The following is a 16978-nucleotide window of genomic DNA, read 5'->3' on the forward strand; positions in this document are numbered from 1 at the left end:
TACTGTCTTTAAAAAAAATGATTAATTTCTATTGTTTGCCCACTCAAGGTTTATAGGGATTTTAAGAAGTATTTAGTTAAATTAAGTTACTTTTCTGACACAGCAATTAGATAAGTATTTTAAATACAATATTGACTAAGTAATTAGTAATTAATTACTTTTTTAAAGTAACTTACCCAACACTGGTGCTGACCCATGTGTGGGCCACATCTGGCAAACCAGATCTGGGCCAGCAAAGGGCTGTCATTCTTTGCGGCATGTGAGCCATGTGTAAGCACATTGTGTGGGCCAGGTCCGGGCCATACCATTTTGCTATGTGGTAGTAGCACCCACAACCAAATCAACCACAACATCTTGTTAGTGTAGCACATTCCATCATTTTCCTTGGCAATTACTCTAAATTTTTTATGTATTATGTATTTATTGTGTATTTAGGGCAATGTCTTACAGCGGTTCGACACTCTGGCCTATGTGATGACTCATATGATTAATAATGTGTCAATAACACTAGGACCATCTCTAAAGAGACACCCACTCTAAGGCTTAAATACCTACAACTCTGTCAGTTGTTTTGGAACTCAAGAAGCTTCTTTAGCCTTCTTTTTAAGCACTCAACACAACCTTGCAAGTCAGTAAGGGGAAAAATGCATCCAAAAATATCAGTGACAATTCATTCATTTATTTTTGCATAACACAAAGAAATATGTGTGACAGAACATAGTTGATTTTCTTATTGAAAAATATAATTATTTAAAAGTAGAACGTAGCTTAATTACTCTAGAAAAACAGGTTTTGTGATTTGGTAGAAATACTAGAGTACAGAGTTGATTTTAAATGAATTATTACTTTATTAAACATAATTGTTTAAATACAGAAATAATTTCTTGAGTTTACAAAAAAGACAAAACAGAAAAAAATGATTCTGATTACAGAGCAGCATGAAAATAACGGATATTTTGGGTAGTTTTATAAAATCTCATTTTTGAAACAAGGAATTTTAAAACCTGTGATGTTGTATCACAGATTCTGTGTTTCTGATTCATGTGCCATATTGGACATAGCCCTTGTCTATGGTGTGATTATATGATAACAAGAATAATAACAAGCAACAGGAACAAAAATGATAAGAGGAGGGTCCAAGCAAATGGTGCTTTGAGAAAAAACCATGACAGAAGCAACGAGTAGAAAACAAGCACCAGTAATACCACTCCAAGATGTTGTTTTATCAACTGTATCACATCTCTTATTTTTTGTATTAGCCGTGCTACGCCTACTGCTCCTCCAGTGACTACAGCTGCTGCTGCTGCTGCTGCTGCCACATATCCTGCTGCTGTGCCTCCAGCCCCTGCTGTACCAGCACTTGCACCTGCTCCTGTTGCTTCTACTGCTCCTGCTGCACCTCCAGCCCCTGCTGTACCAGCACTTGCACCTGCTCCTGTTGCTTCTGCTGCTCCTGCTGCACCTCCAGCCCCTGCTGTACCAGCACTTGCACCTGCTCCTGTTGCTTCTACTGCTCCTGCTGCACCTCCAGCCCCTGCTGTACCAGCACTTGCACCTGTTCCTGCTCCAGCAGCTACACCACCTCCTATAGCTGTTGATAATGCTCCAGCAGCTGCACCACTTGCAGCTGTTAATAATACTCTAGCAGTCACAACACCTCTTGCAGCTGTTCCACCACCTGCAGATGCCCCACCCCCTAGTTTGTTTTCCCCTGCACTCTCTTGTACTTTTTTGTGTGGCTTGTCTTCCCTTTTTCCTTCGGTCTTTTCTTGAGTGTCCTCTTGCAGTTTTTCTCCTGCTTCTTCTATTTCTTCTTGTGTTTTATTTGGTCCTTCATCTTGTTCTAGTTCATTTGATTTTCCAGTTGTTTTTCTTTCTTGTGCTTCTTTTGTTTCTTTTGCTACTTCCCCTTCATTTTTTCTTTCTTCTTTTTCTTTTGCTATTTCTCCATTTTCTTCTTTTGTCATTTCTGTCTGTTCATCATTCATTTTTTCTAATGTGACATGCTCTTCATTTTTTCTTCCTCCTCCTCCTCCTTCTTCTTCCTCTTCCTCTTCCTTTTCTTCTCCTTCTTTTGTCATTTCTGTATGTTCATCATTCATTGTAGAATCCTCTTCATTTTTTCCCCCTCCTGCTGCCGCTTCCTCGTCTTTTGTCACTTCTGTTTGTTCATCATTCGTTTTTTCTGATGTGGCATGCTTTTCATTTTTTCTTCCTCCTCCTTCTTCTTTTGACATTTCTTTCTGCCCATTGTTAGTTCTTTTTGATGTAGCTTTTCCTTCTACATTTTCTCCTTCTTTTTCATCCGTTGCAGTGCCATCTTTCTTTATTGCATTTGTTGATCCTGGAGTTAAAACTACAACAGTTGACCCAGAGAAAGCCTTTGCCATGGATTCTGCTGCAGCACCTGCAAGTTTGATCATTTCATTCTTAGAGACACTGCTGTTAGCCTTATTATGGGTGTCTGCTTGTGGCAACATCTTGCTGGTGTAGCACACTCCCTTGTTTTCTATAACTACCTGGCCTACTGTGTTTAGCAGGTCTACCACTTTAAACTGGCTACTGTCACCCTGTCCGTTGTATTTATTAATGATGTGGAATCGGCTCTTGCACTTCTTCACCAGATCACTCAGATATTTATTCTGATCTATGAACTGTTTGATCTTCATTTCATCTGAGTCTGGTCCATCCTGAGTAAAGACAACTGCGGCATATTTGAAAACCTCCTCTGAAAAATACTGGTTTATTTTCTCAATGACAGCCTGCTGCTGCTGCTCTGTGGATGTCTCCGCTTTGAGCACAATGAGAAAAGCATGAGGCCCTGGAGTGCACTCAGTGACACACCTCAGTATTTCAGGCTTCAGCTCCTCCTCTGATCTACCTGGGCCAGAGAAATCAGGAGTGTTGATCAGGGTAATTCTTCTTCCATGGAGAGATTTGGACTCAGTTTGACATTCAGTGTTGTTAACCTGGAACACGTCTTCTCCAAACATGGCGTTTGCGAGGCTGCTTTTCTCAGCTTCAGTGTTTCCCAGCAGGACAACCCTGTACAATTTTTCCACTGGAAACAAGTGAAGACAGAAAATTAATAGAGCATTTGAGTACTCATATGTTGTAATATTAAGCTCAAAGATTAAACATCAAAAATATACATAAATGTGTCTGTTGTTAAGCCATCACTCATAAGAGAATGATTGTTTGTTAACTAGAGGTTTGTGCTAAAAAAAAATAAAAAAGGAAAAAAGATGTGACTGTGTACACTGACAAAGGAAAGAGGAAGAAAATAGGAAGCAATCAAGGATGAAATGAAATAGACATTTTAACACACTCTCCCAGACTCCTCCATTTTATTTCCAAAAAAGAAAAAAACATCGGGCCAGGAGAGCAGTCAGTGATGATGCTTTCCTCGGAGACACAACTGAGTCAAACTCATGTCTCCTCAAGCATGTTGTTACCTTTGATGTACTTTTGAGCCCCAGCTGCTTTTCCTTCCATGACAATCATTGTTGGTGGCACTAAAAAGGCAAAACGAGGGAAAATAACACATTAGACAATTCTGTTTTTGTAGAGTTGTTTATTATATTTCTGTTAAAAAAGTACTTATCAGCTCAGGTCATTTGCTACATTGCATAGAGAGAAGTAAGGTCATGCTTTGGAAAAATGATATTAAATGAAATGACACAGAAATACTGCATTTATTTGTTTAGTTATTCAAGATACCTGTCATGTCATCTTTCTGTGCTTCTCGTGGTGTTACCACTTTAGCGCTCACGTTTTCCTGCAAACCTGCTACATTTTGACAGAAAGCTTCTGTGAGAGATCCAGCTGCAGGGCCTGTTAATTTGATCCATACGTGCTTAGAGATGCTTTCCCTGATTTTAGCAGAGGGATGGAGCATTCCAGAGTGTTCTAGAAGAGATCAATTGCAGTGTTTAATTAATCGTGTACATTTATGTAGCTGGAAAATCCATTATCACTCATTTATGCTTTTGCTGAAACAATTGCACATATTTGTAAAATTTTTAAATCACCAGAAGAAGTTAAAAACATCCACAAAATAATGACGGCATAGGAGAAACATGACATTGCATTCTGTGCAGCCGCAATAAGAATCAAAGTAACATATCTGCCTTCATGCAGCATGTCGAGTTTGTTTGGCAAAGCATGATCACAAGCTCCAGAATCAAGGATACTTTTTAAAAGGTTCATGTTCATATGATGTCATCTTTTTAACACTAACTTTACAAGAACATTTTTAAACTACCTCTTTAGACATTCTAGAGCTGCATTTATTTGAGTTATACAACCTATAACTTTAATCCAAACTGTAACTCACTGTGAGGAATGTGTTTTGGCTGAAAATGTACATTTTAAATGCATGCATGAGATGGGCTATGTATGTGTTCTGTACATTTATTTTCAGCTCCAAATATGTGTAAGTGTCATTGTCATGCATTACTAAACTCTCTTGAATTTTCAAAAAGATCAAAAGGTCTTCCAGTGTTCTGACAAACCTTCCTACTTTGGCAAAACATCCTACTGTAAGTAGTTTATGCACATTTCTGCTGTCACAGAGTAATTCCAGCACAGCTTTAAGTAGGTGTGACGGTTTGCCACATAACTTTGCCCATCAGAATATGCTTTTAGCTCATATTCATAAAGCCAGGATGGTTTGCCACTTCATTTTACCTGTTAAAGTGTGCTTGTAGGTAACATTCACAAAGGTAGGATTATTTGCCACTTAATTTTACCCGTCAGAGTATGCTTCAAGCTCATATTCACAAAGGTAGGATGGTTCGCCATTGAATTTTAGCTATTGAAGTATGCTTTAGCTCAGAAGGTAGGACGATTTGCCACTTAATTTAGCTGTTAAAGTATGCTTGTAGGTCACATTCACAAAGGCAGGCACTTAATTTTACCAGTCAGAGTATTCTTCTAGCTAATATTCACAAGGGTATGACGGCTCGCCACTTAATTTCGTGTTGTGCGCATGTGCAGAAACAACAGGTAGGATGGATTCCCAGAACACCCGGACCTTCAGGTGAAAATGGGAAGACCGTAAGCAACAGCTCTGCTCTACCAATGTTTGGTTTTGGCTCCATCTAGAGGTTCCTGAAATATAATGCAATGTTATGTCATCAAGCTTCGTTCTTGTTGGTTTCACTTTTGATTTCTTGGTCTCTTTGATCCTGCATTCACTGCGCGGCCTTTTAGGTGAACTGACAAAAAACGAGCTAATTTGATTTGTTTGTTTGTTTTTTATTCAATTATAAAAAGCTAGAAAATGCCATTCAAATCAAAGGTATTTAATGCAATTTGGCTGACAGACTAACATAATGAGTCATGTATCATAAAAAATCAAAAGTGCCAGCAGGCTACGTGCTTGGTTTGGTCCGACATTTCTGTGATTGTGATTTCATCACAATAGTCTCAAAGCATTGTCGTTTCCTTCGATTATTAGGCTTCTCAAAATGCACATGGTCGTTATGACTGCAGAATATTACAATTAAAATAACTTACCAGGCATGCTTGCAGAATATCAGCGAAGAGCAGAACTTGACGTCCGTTGCTTGTCTCCTCTGGGTTTACTTTCACTTGCTGTTTGAAACGTTGGCATGGAGAGAGCTGAGGGTTTCGGTTTGAGTGGAAATAAAAAGTGCAGCTGAATGTTTGTTTTCATTTGCTGAATTCTGCATTTGCAGAACATCTTAACACAGATGTGAGGTTTACCCTTCTATAGAACAGATAAGATAAATGTTCCATTGGTCCTGCTATGAGCCCCTATATGTTATTATGTTATTATAGCATCCCACATAGCAAGCAGGTCTGGCCCAGATCTGGTATCAAGCCGCCACTGCTGGCTGACTTCTGGCATGGTAAGACGCATGCCATCCAGATATGGGCCAGGCCTGGTATAGACTGCACTGTCTGTGTGATGGCATGCCACATCTGGCCCGATTGTGGTTCGGTTTATGTGGCCCAGTCTCATAGAAAACAGGTCTGGCCAGGATCTGGCATCAAGCTGGCACTTCTGACTGACTGGTGTCATGGCAGGGTGTATGTCAACCAGATGTGGGCCAGGTCTGGCAATGGTGGCACTATTTATGTTCATATTTTAGTTGGAACCCCAAAGTGCAATGTTAATATACTATACTGCTATGGTAGCCAACGTTACAAATTCAGTTATGACAGGTTTGTGAGTGTACACTTTATCCAAAACCTAGTGAGGGTTTACACATGTTTACCACCGGGTGGCTGTAGCTCAAGTGGCAGAGCTGGTCACCTACTGATCGGAAGGTGAGTGGTTTGACTCCTGGCTCCTCCAATCTGCATGTCAAGAGTGTGAATGTGTATGAATGTAATTAGGAAACACATAAAGTGTGTGATTGGGTGAATATGGCATGTTATGCAGAGTGTTTTGAGTAATAAGGGGGAAAGGAAAAGAATCAGTTAATTCACTGTCTGAACAGAGGTTTGTCATGTTACTTTTGCACTATTTATTTTCCTGCACATGTTGTTATTACATGGCTTGATTAAGGTACACATTTGGCTGACATCTGGGCCAGCACAGAGCCAGCTGTATGTCTGCAACTGGCCCTGTGCTGGCCCATGTCTACCTCTGGCAAACCTGATCTGGGCCGCCAAAGGGCCATCATTCTTTGCGGTATGTGGGCCATGTGTAAGCACATTATGTGGGCCAGATCTGGGCCATACCTGTCATGGTCTCCATGCCTGCCCGGCCGGCCCCACAAGGCTACATGTGCTGTTTTGGTTCTCTCTCTCTCTCTCTCTCTCTCTCTCTCTCTCTCTCTCTCTCTCTCTCTGCCTGGGCGGAGCTCACTGTGGGCTCCCGCCCTTGGCCCACACACCTGACAACAATCACCTGTCATCACCGGGAGCACTATTTGAGGCTGGAACACAGATCCTCTCGTCGCTGGATGATTGTACTACTGACGTTAGTGTTTCTCGCAGCTCCTGTGAACTCGTGCTTAGTAATTTGAGATTTGTTTGTTTTTTGGAGACGTCTAACCGCTCTGCGCCTGAGTTCCTACAACCAGATTGTGACAATACCAATTTTGCTACGTGGGATGTTGCTATGACATGAAGTGGATGATGTAAATGTATAATGTTGCATTCTTTTCTTTTTGTGCCCTTGCCACGTAATGTGTAATTTAGGTAGAAAGTACAGTATATAGCTACACATGACTGGTTGCAGGTAAGACACATGTTTTGTGCAGAAACATGCTGAATATTAAAGGATAGAAGAAGCATGTGTCTAATATTAAGTCAGATTTTACGTTTTCATGTTAATATTAGTTTTATTCACCTTGCTACTACATCATTCATTTCAGAAAACCAAAAAAAGAAACTATAATCAACTATGAATAAACACAAACATACAAATGTTAAAATGGGTAAATTCCTCTATTCTAAGTGTCTGTCTCCCTAAAGGCTTAATCACATTTACACCAGTTTGGACTTTATTCTTTGCACTTTTTTCTGTGATGTTTCTGCTGCATTACATCCTGTAAAGCCACCTTGAAGTGTTAACCTTTTCTGATCTTCCTTTTATTAAAATAATTTACATTTTTAATAGTTCTCTCCCAGTGTCACAATAGTGGCACGTTTTTGTAGTGCCTATCAAAATGTCCCCAAAGGCACAAAAACCTAAATTGTCTGATCCCTGCTTCTGCATAATTCAATAATTTTTTGTTGTATTTCTCTCAGCCCTTCTTTCTGTATCACATTGCCATACCTGCTTCTTTATTTGCTTGCAATGTACTTCCCGTTTATTCAGGTTGCTCCGCCACCTGGACCTGGATCCTTTAAAGTTTCTTTCAAGATTTTGTTTTACAGGCATGAATAGCTGCCACACTTATTCACCAAAACACTGATTAACCTCTTCTGGAAACTGCTGTAATTGCTTTAACACGGCAATATTGCAGAGACCAACAGTGTAAACAATAAATATTAACAAATTTCACTACTTAAAAAAAATCAAAACTTTGCATAAAGTTCTGAATAGTGCCTTCCACTCTGCAGGGTCTCCTCTCAAGTGATTCATGTATCAGTGTTGGGTATTTAAAAAGACGTATAGATTTCCAATGAAATGAAAGTTCTTGTATTCATTGTAGCAATTATTCAAAGGATGAAAACACATGACTCAGAATGTATATCCTTATTTGAATTAAAAGTACGTTTTATGACTAAGTATAACTAATTATCGATACTTCCTGTCATCTTTGACAGCTCATCTCACTTATTCATTCCATTTCCAAGTGAGTAAAAAGTCTAAGATATTTGTTTTATGATAAAAGCTTAATTTCTTTAACTAATACAAATATCAGAGCACTTTGTTGGTATTATAATGATATTGATACTGATATGACTTTAAAGCACTATTAACAAAAGATTACAGGATGATGATCTTTCAGTTAGAGCGTGTTGAAATGCAAGTGCCCAAGTTTGCCACCCCCCTGTGTTCCAGTGTGCTGACTTTATTGGCTTTAATAGTATATAATGTACTTTATCATGATACATAATGTATTTCATTGTGAGAAATCTCACACTTTGATAGCTGATGTAAGAGTTGTGTTGCACACATCAAGATTCAAGAAAACTTTATTTGTCACATGCAAGTTGCCCTGCAGTGAAATGGGACCCCCCGACCTTACATACACAACACAGACATCACATAGGGAGACAGGTCGGAAACCGGTAGTATTATGGAAAACACTGAAATGTACAATACAATGGGAAAGTCCAAGAGGGGAAAAAAGAGACCTCTACTCATGCTGTGCTCCTATGGGAGGACAGCATGAGAACAGAAAACAAAAAAACTCCTCTACACAGAAAGCACATAAATGTCCACAGCACAACATTATGGAGCACGTGACAAGCAACAGGGGTGGGTAGAGGGTGAGGAGTAATCCGAAACATTTTTTCCAGAATTTTTTCCAGCGCTGGGCCCAGACCCACCGTGTTCTCCAGGAGGAGACAAGCATCGAAGGCGTTTGGAAAGGGAGGAGGGAGGAGTGCGTATCAGTGTATGTGTATGTGTGTGTGTCCAGAGTTCAGCTGAGACAGTGTCCTTCGCCCATCATTTCACAGTAGAGGTTAAATACTGTATGGCAACTATTTGATCACATTCAAATAAATACATACTCACAGGCTTTGCAAATATGGGATCCCTTTGTAGGATTTTAAAGATTTTAAAAACGTTTCAGGATTTTTAAATTAGGAGAAGGGGGGGGGGGGGGGGGGGGTCAAAATTAGCGCTACATCTCTCCTCTTCTCAGCCACTGACAAACACTAATCTGGCACTGTACACTAGGTCAGCAAAATAAAGCAGGAAATTGATGGCAGTGATTACAGATGCAGCGATTGTATCTGGGTCATCGTTTCTCCTGTAGTTAAACTGGAACACAGGCCAGAGGATGGTGGCGGACAAATACATGATAACTGCCAGGAGCCCATATGCCAAAAGGAACTTGGAGAATGGGATGGGGAGACAGCCGGTCCACTCTCCCACACACAGCACCACCACAGCCATGGAGACGATGAAGCAGATGCAGTACACTGCCATGCACCACGTCAAAGCTGGATGATGGTCGTATGTCACTGGGCTGCTGATCAGGATGAAGATAATACAGGCCAAAAAGGTCTGGCACACTTTCAGTAAGCCTGGAGCTGTAGCCATGTAACCTGCCACCTCTCCTGGCCTTGCTTTAGACAGGCTCACCTCCCCCATGTAGGCAACAGCTGCCAGGCAGGAGAAGACTGTGGAAACTATGCGATGGTCATGAGCTACACGATAGAACAACTGGTGTCTAAGGAAGAAGACTGTGGAAACTATGCGATGGTCACGGGTTTCACTGGCCTGTTGGTGTCTAAGGAAGAAGACTGGGAAGATGATGGATGCTGAAAGGCAGAGGAGTGTAGCATAGCAGGCGACAGTGATGGGGAAGTTGGACCAGGACACTGGCACCCGGGCCTGGAGGCCGAACAACTCTACCAGCAGGACCAGCAGAGTGCAAGCGAAGCTGAACGCCCAGCAGAAGATGCACCAGTCAGCCATGACTGTGATGGGCAGATGAGCTCCATGTGCAGCGGCGCTGAATGCCACACAGGTGAATAACAGGGCAGCTACTCGCATCCTGAACAACTGGGAAGTAGGGACCACAATCAATGGCATGATGGGATGTTACAGTCTGTCAGGAGGTGAAAGTGACTTTAATAGTCCTGCAAGTTTCAAGACGAGTCTTGTACTGAATGTCGGATCCTGCTTCTCCTCTACTTAGTGGGCATTTGTCTCATAATCTGCAGGAAGAAGACAAAGATAATCAGAATAAAATGAAGCAAATATGTTTTAATATGCAGTTAAGGAATAACTGTACAGTACGTCTGTGGAAAACAAAATTATTTTAGACATTTTAAAAAAAATTTAACTTTTAAAAAATTATATTTAAAATTATTTTAGTATTATTTATTTATTTGTATTTTTATTTCATTATCCTTTTTATTATGTACAGTCCATAAAAACAGTAGCTGAGTTTTCCAAAGTCTAACCTTTAAGTTTAGTCTTATTTCTTGTTAAAATCACATGCCATGCTTAGTATTTCTCATAATCAGTTAATAGTTTTCAAGCACTGCTTTAAACACTTTATTCATGATGAATAAGCTAATGTACAACACTTTTTATTAATTATGTTTTCATGTTCTACAACTCATTGATTAATCATTTATAAACGCTACTCTGCATCAGTTACAAACCAGTCATTTCAGGATGCTCAATGCTATACAAAATAACTGGTAAAAGGTAAGTAGATGGTTAGTAGTCCTATATAATACTATAAACTCTACATGTACTACACATAGTAGTTTCATACTAGATGTTTTATAAACACTGAATATCAGGGTTTCATCACTCATATATAGCTTAACAGATGTCTTACAATATATTTATAACTGTCACTTAAAGGCTGCCAAAGCTGTAACTCACTATCGACCAACTTCTTTTTTGATAGATTATCTAAAATGCTCATAAATACCTTAATAAACTTATTTAGGAAGTTACAAACCATTTACTACTTGTTAGTAAAGTATCTTGAGTGAGCCCATCTAAAGTGGGGACCATATATACCGTACAACCTATTTATAGATGTGAACGTTTTTAAAGTACATTGTAACAAAAAATAAATGACAACACACAGGGTAGATCCAGAACGCAATGTATTTTTAAGATGCCAATCACAAAAACATGAGAACAACGCTTACAGATTGGACACACAAATTTTGATACAAAAATAAAAAGTGTCATAAACTATCAGCCAATGTTTGAGGTAATACAGAACATGGCTGGATGCAAACTATATGACTTGTAGCTCTTTACATAAAGTGTATCACATGTATGATCATTAAAATTAAACTACAAAATTTATAAAATAATGAAGTAACATTCAAACCAAAATCAGCAGCAGACATGGTGCCTCCTCTTTTGAACAGCCTCAAAATCTTGTTATACCGGTTGACCACTTGCTTCGGATTCTGGACTGCATTTGAGAGAGCATAATCATTAATGTAATAGTGTGGTAATGAAACACACCACATGCAAAATCAAACTGTTAAGTTAATCACTTGACTTCTTGTTCTTGGTTTTTGGTCATGTTTCTTTGACTTCTTGTGTTTTTTTGCTTTGCCCTTCATCCTCTTCTTCCTGTCTTTATCTGATGAAGTTGTGCTTATGGAGGAGTCAGAACTCTCATCAAAAGACCCATCAGAGGACAGTGAAGGTATGCACACTTAAAATCAATCCTTTGATTTTTCTGAAAATCGACAGTGCCCCTTATAATCCTGTGTGCCTTATGTATGAACTCTGGTTGTGTTTACTGACCTCGAAGCGATTTTATGTCGTACACGGCGCTCGAAAATCTGTCAAATGTTTTAGTACGACTTTGCTGAGCTACGAACCCGCACCACTTGATGGATTGTCGGAGCATTACGGCTATCGTAGTCAGGCGCCTCGCGGAGTGATACGTACTGTGCTTCAACATAATATTAGGGTATTGTGTGTGTATAACCTCTTTTTAAGTTTTGTGGATATTATACATGGTTATGCTGAGGATATGTCGGCCAGTTTCCACTGGAAATGCCTTTTGGTTCAACTGTCAGCAAGGAATTTGCACTGTTACATTTTTATATAACTTTAATGCACATAAAAAACAGCTGCTTGTTTAAGTGAAAATACATTGATGGGGTTTTTTGCACTAATAACGTTGTGGAGTTGTAAAGTATTTTGTCTAGTGTCAATTATATCGTCAGTTATATCATTATCGCAAATTTTCAAATGTATATCGTGATAAATAATTTTGGTCATATCGCCCTGCTCTAGCTTATATGTCACCTCCTTTATTTGTTGATGAAAACAAACTGAAATGAAGTTAGCGTCATGCATTGGGATACTGAATTGTATCGTTGACATAATTGCAATTGAACTGATATGCGAGTAGGGCTGGGTACCAAAACACGATACCTTTTTAGTACTGACTGATTCAGTAGGTATCGATACAGAAAAATTTTTATTTTTGGCACAAAATTTCTGTACTTTTCTAATTAAATCTCTGTTACTGAGCCTCACAAGTCCTTTTCTTCTGCTGCTGCGGATCACATGCCAGCAGTGGCTTCGCAAATGCGCGATTCATTTGCAGTCTGGATGCAGTGGGTTAAAAATCATCTGTTCCATATTCCACTCTGTCACCAATTATCAGAGGCAACAGCCTTAAAAATTTCCAGTTTTGTATTAACTGTCCTGAGAGTTTGTTTGAGGAGTGACCTCACACGGCTTTGAAGAGGTATCAAAGTCAGAGTATTTAAACTGTTTAATGCTCTGATTTGGAATGGAGTGGGTCAACCATTCTTTTTTTTTTTTTTACAAAAAATTTAAAAAACAGCACAACATCATATGACAAAATGCCCTTAAAATGTTGTGTCCTGATCAAAATGGCAAACCTGGCTGTCAGATGTGAAAATCTTTTAAACAGTTGAAAACTGACTCAAATTTTATTCCTCCTATATCTGGTGTACCTTCAGTCTTGAGGTGTTCAACAGGAGAGTTGTACATCTCTATGGTGCATTCTGCACCACACTAATGACACTCTAATGACACTTACAATGAAATTGAAGGTTGTTGGTTCAGTGCAGGGTGCTGCTGGCCTCCCTTGCTGAGCTGATTCAGTCTGGACTAGTGATGTTCGATTCGTGAACGAATCGTTCAATACTTGAGAATCACTTTACTGACTCAAGAATCATGATTCACAAGCCCCACTGACTCACTGACTCATCCCTGTTGCTGTTAGCAAACTAATTCCATATATCTAGCTTATAATTAAAATTGTGGGGGGAAAAACAACAGCCAGTTTCGTAACAAAAGCATTTCTGCTCTGAACTGGAAGAAAAACCCCTGAGTAGAAGCTCACATCAAGAAAATAGCTCCCCGGTTCAGAGTAGCATCACGCTGCTAACATGCTAACAACATGTTTTGAAGATTAACAAAGACTAACACTGAGCAGTGCTGATTTTCTAACACTGGAATATTTCTAACATTTTGAGTTATTTTCCAGTGTTAGAAAATCAGCACTGCTCAGTGTTAGTCTTTGTTAATCTTCAAAACTGACTAGGTTACTTTTAAACATATAACACTGTCAAAGGTGTTAATTTAACACTCAACAGTGTTGTATTTAACACTCAGAGGTGTGGACCCATATAGACACTCTCCAGTGTTAATTTAACACTGGAGATTTTGCTGTGTACCAACAGGACAGTGTACATCACTGTCACAAAAGCGTTTGTTTTCATTCAAAGGCTTTATGGTTTTTCCCTGGTGGGCTGGTCTCTAGTCAAAATGCCAGGGCTGATTTTTTGTCCCAGTCAAGCCCTGGGTACACAGTGGTCATAAACGGATAGAAATGAATGGTTGAAGTTCGAGGAGAGGAGTAAGCAATTAACTAATAAGAAAAATTATGTTTAATGATCAAACCAAGTTAACTGATGAATCCCTGAGATTCTGAATTTGAATGTGTTTTTTTTTTCAATGATAAGGAAGATTAAAACACAATCACTTGTGACTCATGATGTGCATTAAAGGGTTAAAAATCACTGTAAAAGCACACAGATGGTGTTATTGGTTCTACAATAGAAAATAGCCTTTTGCCATTATTATCCCACAAAATTTAGTTTCATTATAAATAGCTGTCTTATATCAAATCACAATCAAATCAAAATTTATTTATATAGCACATTTAAAAACAGCAGTTTTGATCAAAGAGCTTCACAAGTTACTTGGTGAGACTGTAGAACTTAAAGAAATAAACATTTTTTATTTTTAGTAATCGCTCGTATTTACTGTTAAGATATACTGTTTTATCAAACAGTCTGAGCTTGTTAATATTAAAACAAAATTCACCGTAATTTTCACAATAATTCTAACAGTGTTTTGACATTTTGTTAAAATGAAAAGCACGGTATGTTTTGAGTAATTAACATACAGTTGTAAACTGTAAATTCAAATGAAAAAAGCAGGAAAGATTGTCATTCATACAGAATTATTATGTAAATTGTAGGGTGATTAATTGTAGATAATGTTACAGATTTTTCCTGTTGTTTTCAAAGACAAAAAAAGCAAATAACCGTTTGTCAATATAAAGTAATTTAACATAGATATTACAAGCATTTCCCCTTTTTGATTTTAGGCAATTAACCGTTGCCATTTTACAGTTATTTAGGGTAATTTTTACGTACATTTCTTATTTCTAGGGTGTGGCGAATTTCACTAGAAGATCAACTCTAGCTCACCCCCGCCCCCATAGATCCCGTTCAATTGCCATTAACTCCGGTGTCACATATCCTGTTGCACATAAAGTGACTCAAGAAGCAGCTCTGAAGAGCTAACAGCGAGTATCCAGGAAGCAACAGTAGCAACATCGAAGCAGTTTTTCAGACTGAATGGTAATCAGGCCAGAATATTAGGACTATTTTCAGGTGTATTTTTTTTTTAACAGGGATCAACATCCAGAAACACTTTTTTAAACTTCCTGTTGAATTATCACGGTTTAAACACACTCCATGCATGGTGATCTAAACTGAGAGAGATGACTGTTAAATTGCAGCAGCAGCATGGTCCTGATACATCAGAAAAAAGGTGCGGTTGTGCGGTGTAGGTTATGTGGCCTCTTCTGCTGACAGGAAACCAGGTTTGGGTTTACGCTTTTGGTAGCGCGCATACCATGCTTATAGGTTCTTAACAAAACCCAGTCGAGGGGGTCGTGCCATATAAAGCTTAAAAGTTAAAGGGAACCACCCACACTGTTGTAAAATGGGGGCAAAGAAAGTTTCTCACAAATAACAGGTTATGTTAAATCAAATAGGCTATTGCAGGATTTCTTACCTCTCTTAAAATAACAAAGCTATGAAAGAAATCTATGCTCGTTTTCATGCCAGAGGAGGCGTGTTCATTTCTAAGAGTATAACAGAGGCGTTTAACAACCGTTTAACTGAGTAGTTAAGAAGTTTTCCATGTCAGATAGCGGACATAACGCGCCTCGGTGCTATGCCTTTCAGCTCTACTCCAAGAATAGACCGCGATAAACACGAGCTGCTAAGTTTTACTTAAAATCTTTCAGAGCAACATATCATCCTGAGGCGGGATCTTACCGATTTCTGAGCCACCAGGAGTTTTATTTCACAATAATGTTAAAGCTTTAAGTTCCTCGGCGCATCCCCTCTGTTATCCAGCGATATCTGTCTCCTGGTCCTAGCCTGTTTGGCACCCCGGGCGAACACTCCCTTGCTCGTTTCTCCTCCTCTTGTTTTCTGTTTTTTTCTAAACTGAGCACCTGATGGCTTTGAACTTTTCTTGTCCATCTTCCATTGGTGTTAATTTTGCACTCCAGTATGAAGACAAATCCCCCAACCTGAGGATCGCCACAACATAACCTAATAGACCTACACTTCAGTTCACATATTATTCACTTTATAGGGTTTATTTCTGTGATTTCGCACAACCCAGGATTCAAATCATGATTACATAATGGGCTTGGATTTACAACATTATGAAGCAGCCGGCCCCTCTCCCCTGTCAACAGGTTGTGTGGGAGACTTTAAATCACCAAACTGCAGTGTAGATTTATTTTCTTACGCTTCTTATATTTATTGTTTGTTTACTTGCACTGCTGTAACTGGAGCCTCGTGGTCTCGTCTCTCTATATACTGGACTGTATGTAGTGGAGATGACAATAAAGTTTACTCTGACTTCAGCAGCGAGCAGCGCGCACCGAGGGCTCTCGCGCTCACTTTTCGCGTGTAGAATTTCGAAAAAACGTCGGTGCAAATTATAAGTCTGTATCATAATGTCCGCTGTTTTAGTGTTTGTTGTTTTTATTTTGTTTTATTTTGCGAGTTGTCTATTAGATGCTGCTCCAGCCAGCCAGAGAATCCCCCGCCGCCCCGCCCTCTCCTCCCTGTGCCGCAAGCAGCAGGCGCACCTCGCAAACGGAGGGCGCCCTTACTCCCAGCAAATGGGCGATAGAAAACCGATCGGTGCCTATGCCATTCCCGATGTGAGTACGAGCATTTTTTTTTTTTTTTGCCGATGCCCGTGATGCCGCCCCGGGCAACCGCCCGTGTCGCCCGTGTCAAAAACCGCTGCTGCCCACGCCCCGCACTGCCGTATTTGGTAAAGTGCTAAAACCTCTTCTCGGGGATGGCTTATAACTCAATAAAGGAACAAATAAGAAGGTCATTACTGGCATGTCGTGCTCCTCACTAGAGATGCTTAGTTGTGTAGCGCTGCTGGATGGGCGTGGAAGCTTACTGCCAGTAAATAAATAAATAACTAAATGAATAATTAAATCAACCGGCAGCGATAGGTCAAAAGTGTGAGTTATGTCATTTTGTGTCAAGATTCTGACACATTAACCCCACA

The 16978-nt window shown here is 39.5% G+C and overlaps 2 protein-coding genes across 3 annotated transcripts; both read right to left on the minus strand.

Moving 5' to 3' along the window:
• Positions 1 to 85: 85 nt before the first annotated feature.
• LOC146577866 (uncharacterized) lies at positions 86 to 5596 on the minus strand. The gene is made up of 4 exons (XM_085255970.1): positions 5521 to 5596; positions 3721 to 3909; positions 3456 to 3515; positions 86 to 3061 (listed from the first exon to the last, which is right to left on the minus strand). The coding sequence occupies exons 1-4, from the start codon at positions 5525 to 5527 to the stop codon at positions 1080 to 1082; spliced, it is 2238 nt and encodes a 745-aa protein (XP_085112096.1). The 5' UTR covers positions 5528 to 5596; the 3' UTR covers positions 86 to 1079.
• A 3699-nt stretch (positions 5597 to 9295) lies between these two features.
• On the minus strand, positions 9296 to 15800 carry LOC146577867 (myeloid-associated differentiation marker homolog). 2 transcript variants are annotated; one of them, XM_085269422.1, is made up of 2 exons: positions 15709 to 15800; positions 9296 to 10320 (listed from the first exon to the last, which is right to left on the minus strand). In XM_085269422.1, exon 2 carries the CDS (start codon positions 10193 to 10195, stop codon positions 9296 to 9298), a length of 900 nt encoding a protein of 299 aa, XP_085125548.1. In that variant the 5' UTR covers positions 10196 to 10320; positions 15709 to 15800. The 2 variants fall into 2 exon arrangements, with proteins under 2 accessions (XP_085125548.1, XP_085125549.1); XM_085269423.1 differs by lacking the exon at positions 15709 to 15800 and adding an exon at positions 11466 to 11480.
• Between the last annotated feature and the right edge of the window lie 1178 nt (positions 15801 to 16978).

The sequence above is a fragment of the Mchenga conophoros genome, linkage group LG3 (assembly GCF_057382185.1).
Source record: "Mchenga conophoros isolate Kocher_MC1m ecotype Shallow Benthic linkage group LG3, M_conophoros_male_GT1.1, whole genome shotgun sequence".
Classification (NCBI taxonomy): Eukaryota; Metazoa; Chordata; class Actinopteri; order Cichliformes; family Cichlidae; genus Mchenga; species Mchenga conophoros.

Bases quoted from the DNA above. Each gene is read 5' to 3' on its own strand.
- LOC146577866 (XM_085255970.1), bottom strand. The intron at 3,516-3,720 runs GTATCTTGAATA...TTGCCTTTTTAG, and splicing joins ACAGAAAGATGACATGACAG to TGCCACCAACAATGATTGTC. The intron at 3,062-3,455 runs GTAACAACATGC...ACTTGTTTCCAG, and splicing joins GGCTCAAAAGTACATCAAAG to TGGAAAAATTGTACAGGGTT.
- LOC146577867 (XM_085269422.1), bottom strand. From the start codon at position 10,195: ATGCCATTGATTGTGGTCCCTACTTCCCAGTTGTTCAGGATGCGAGTA.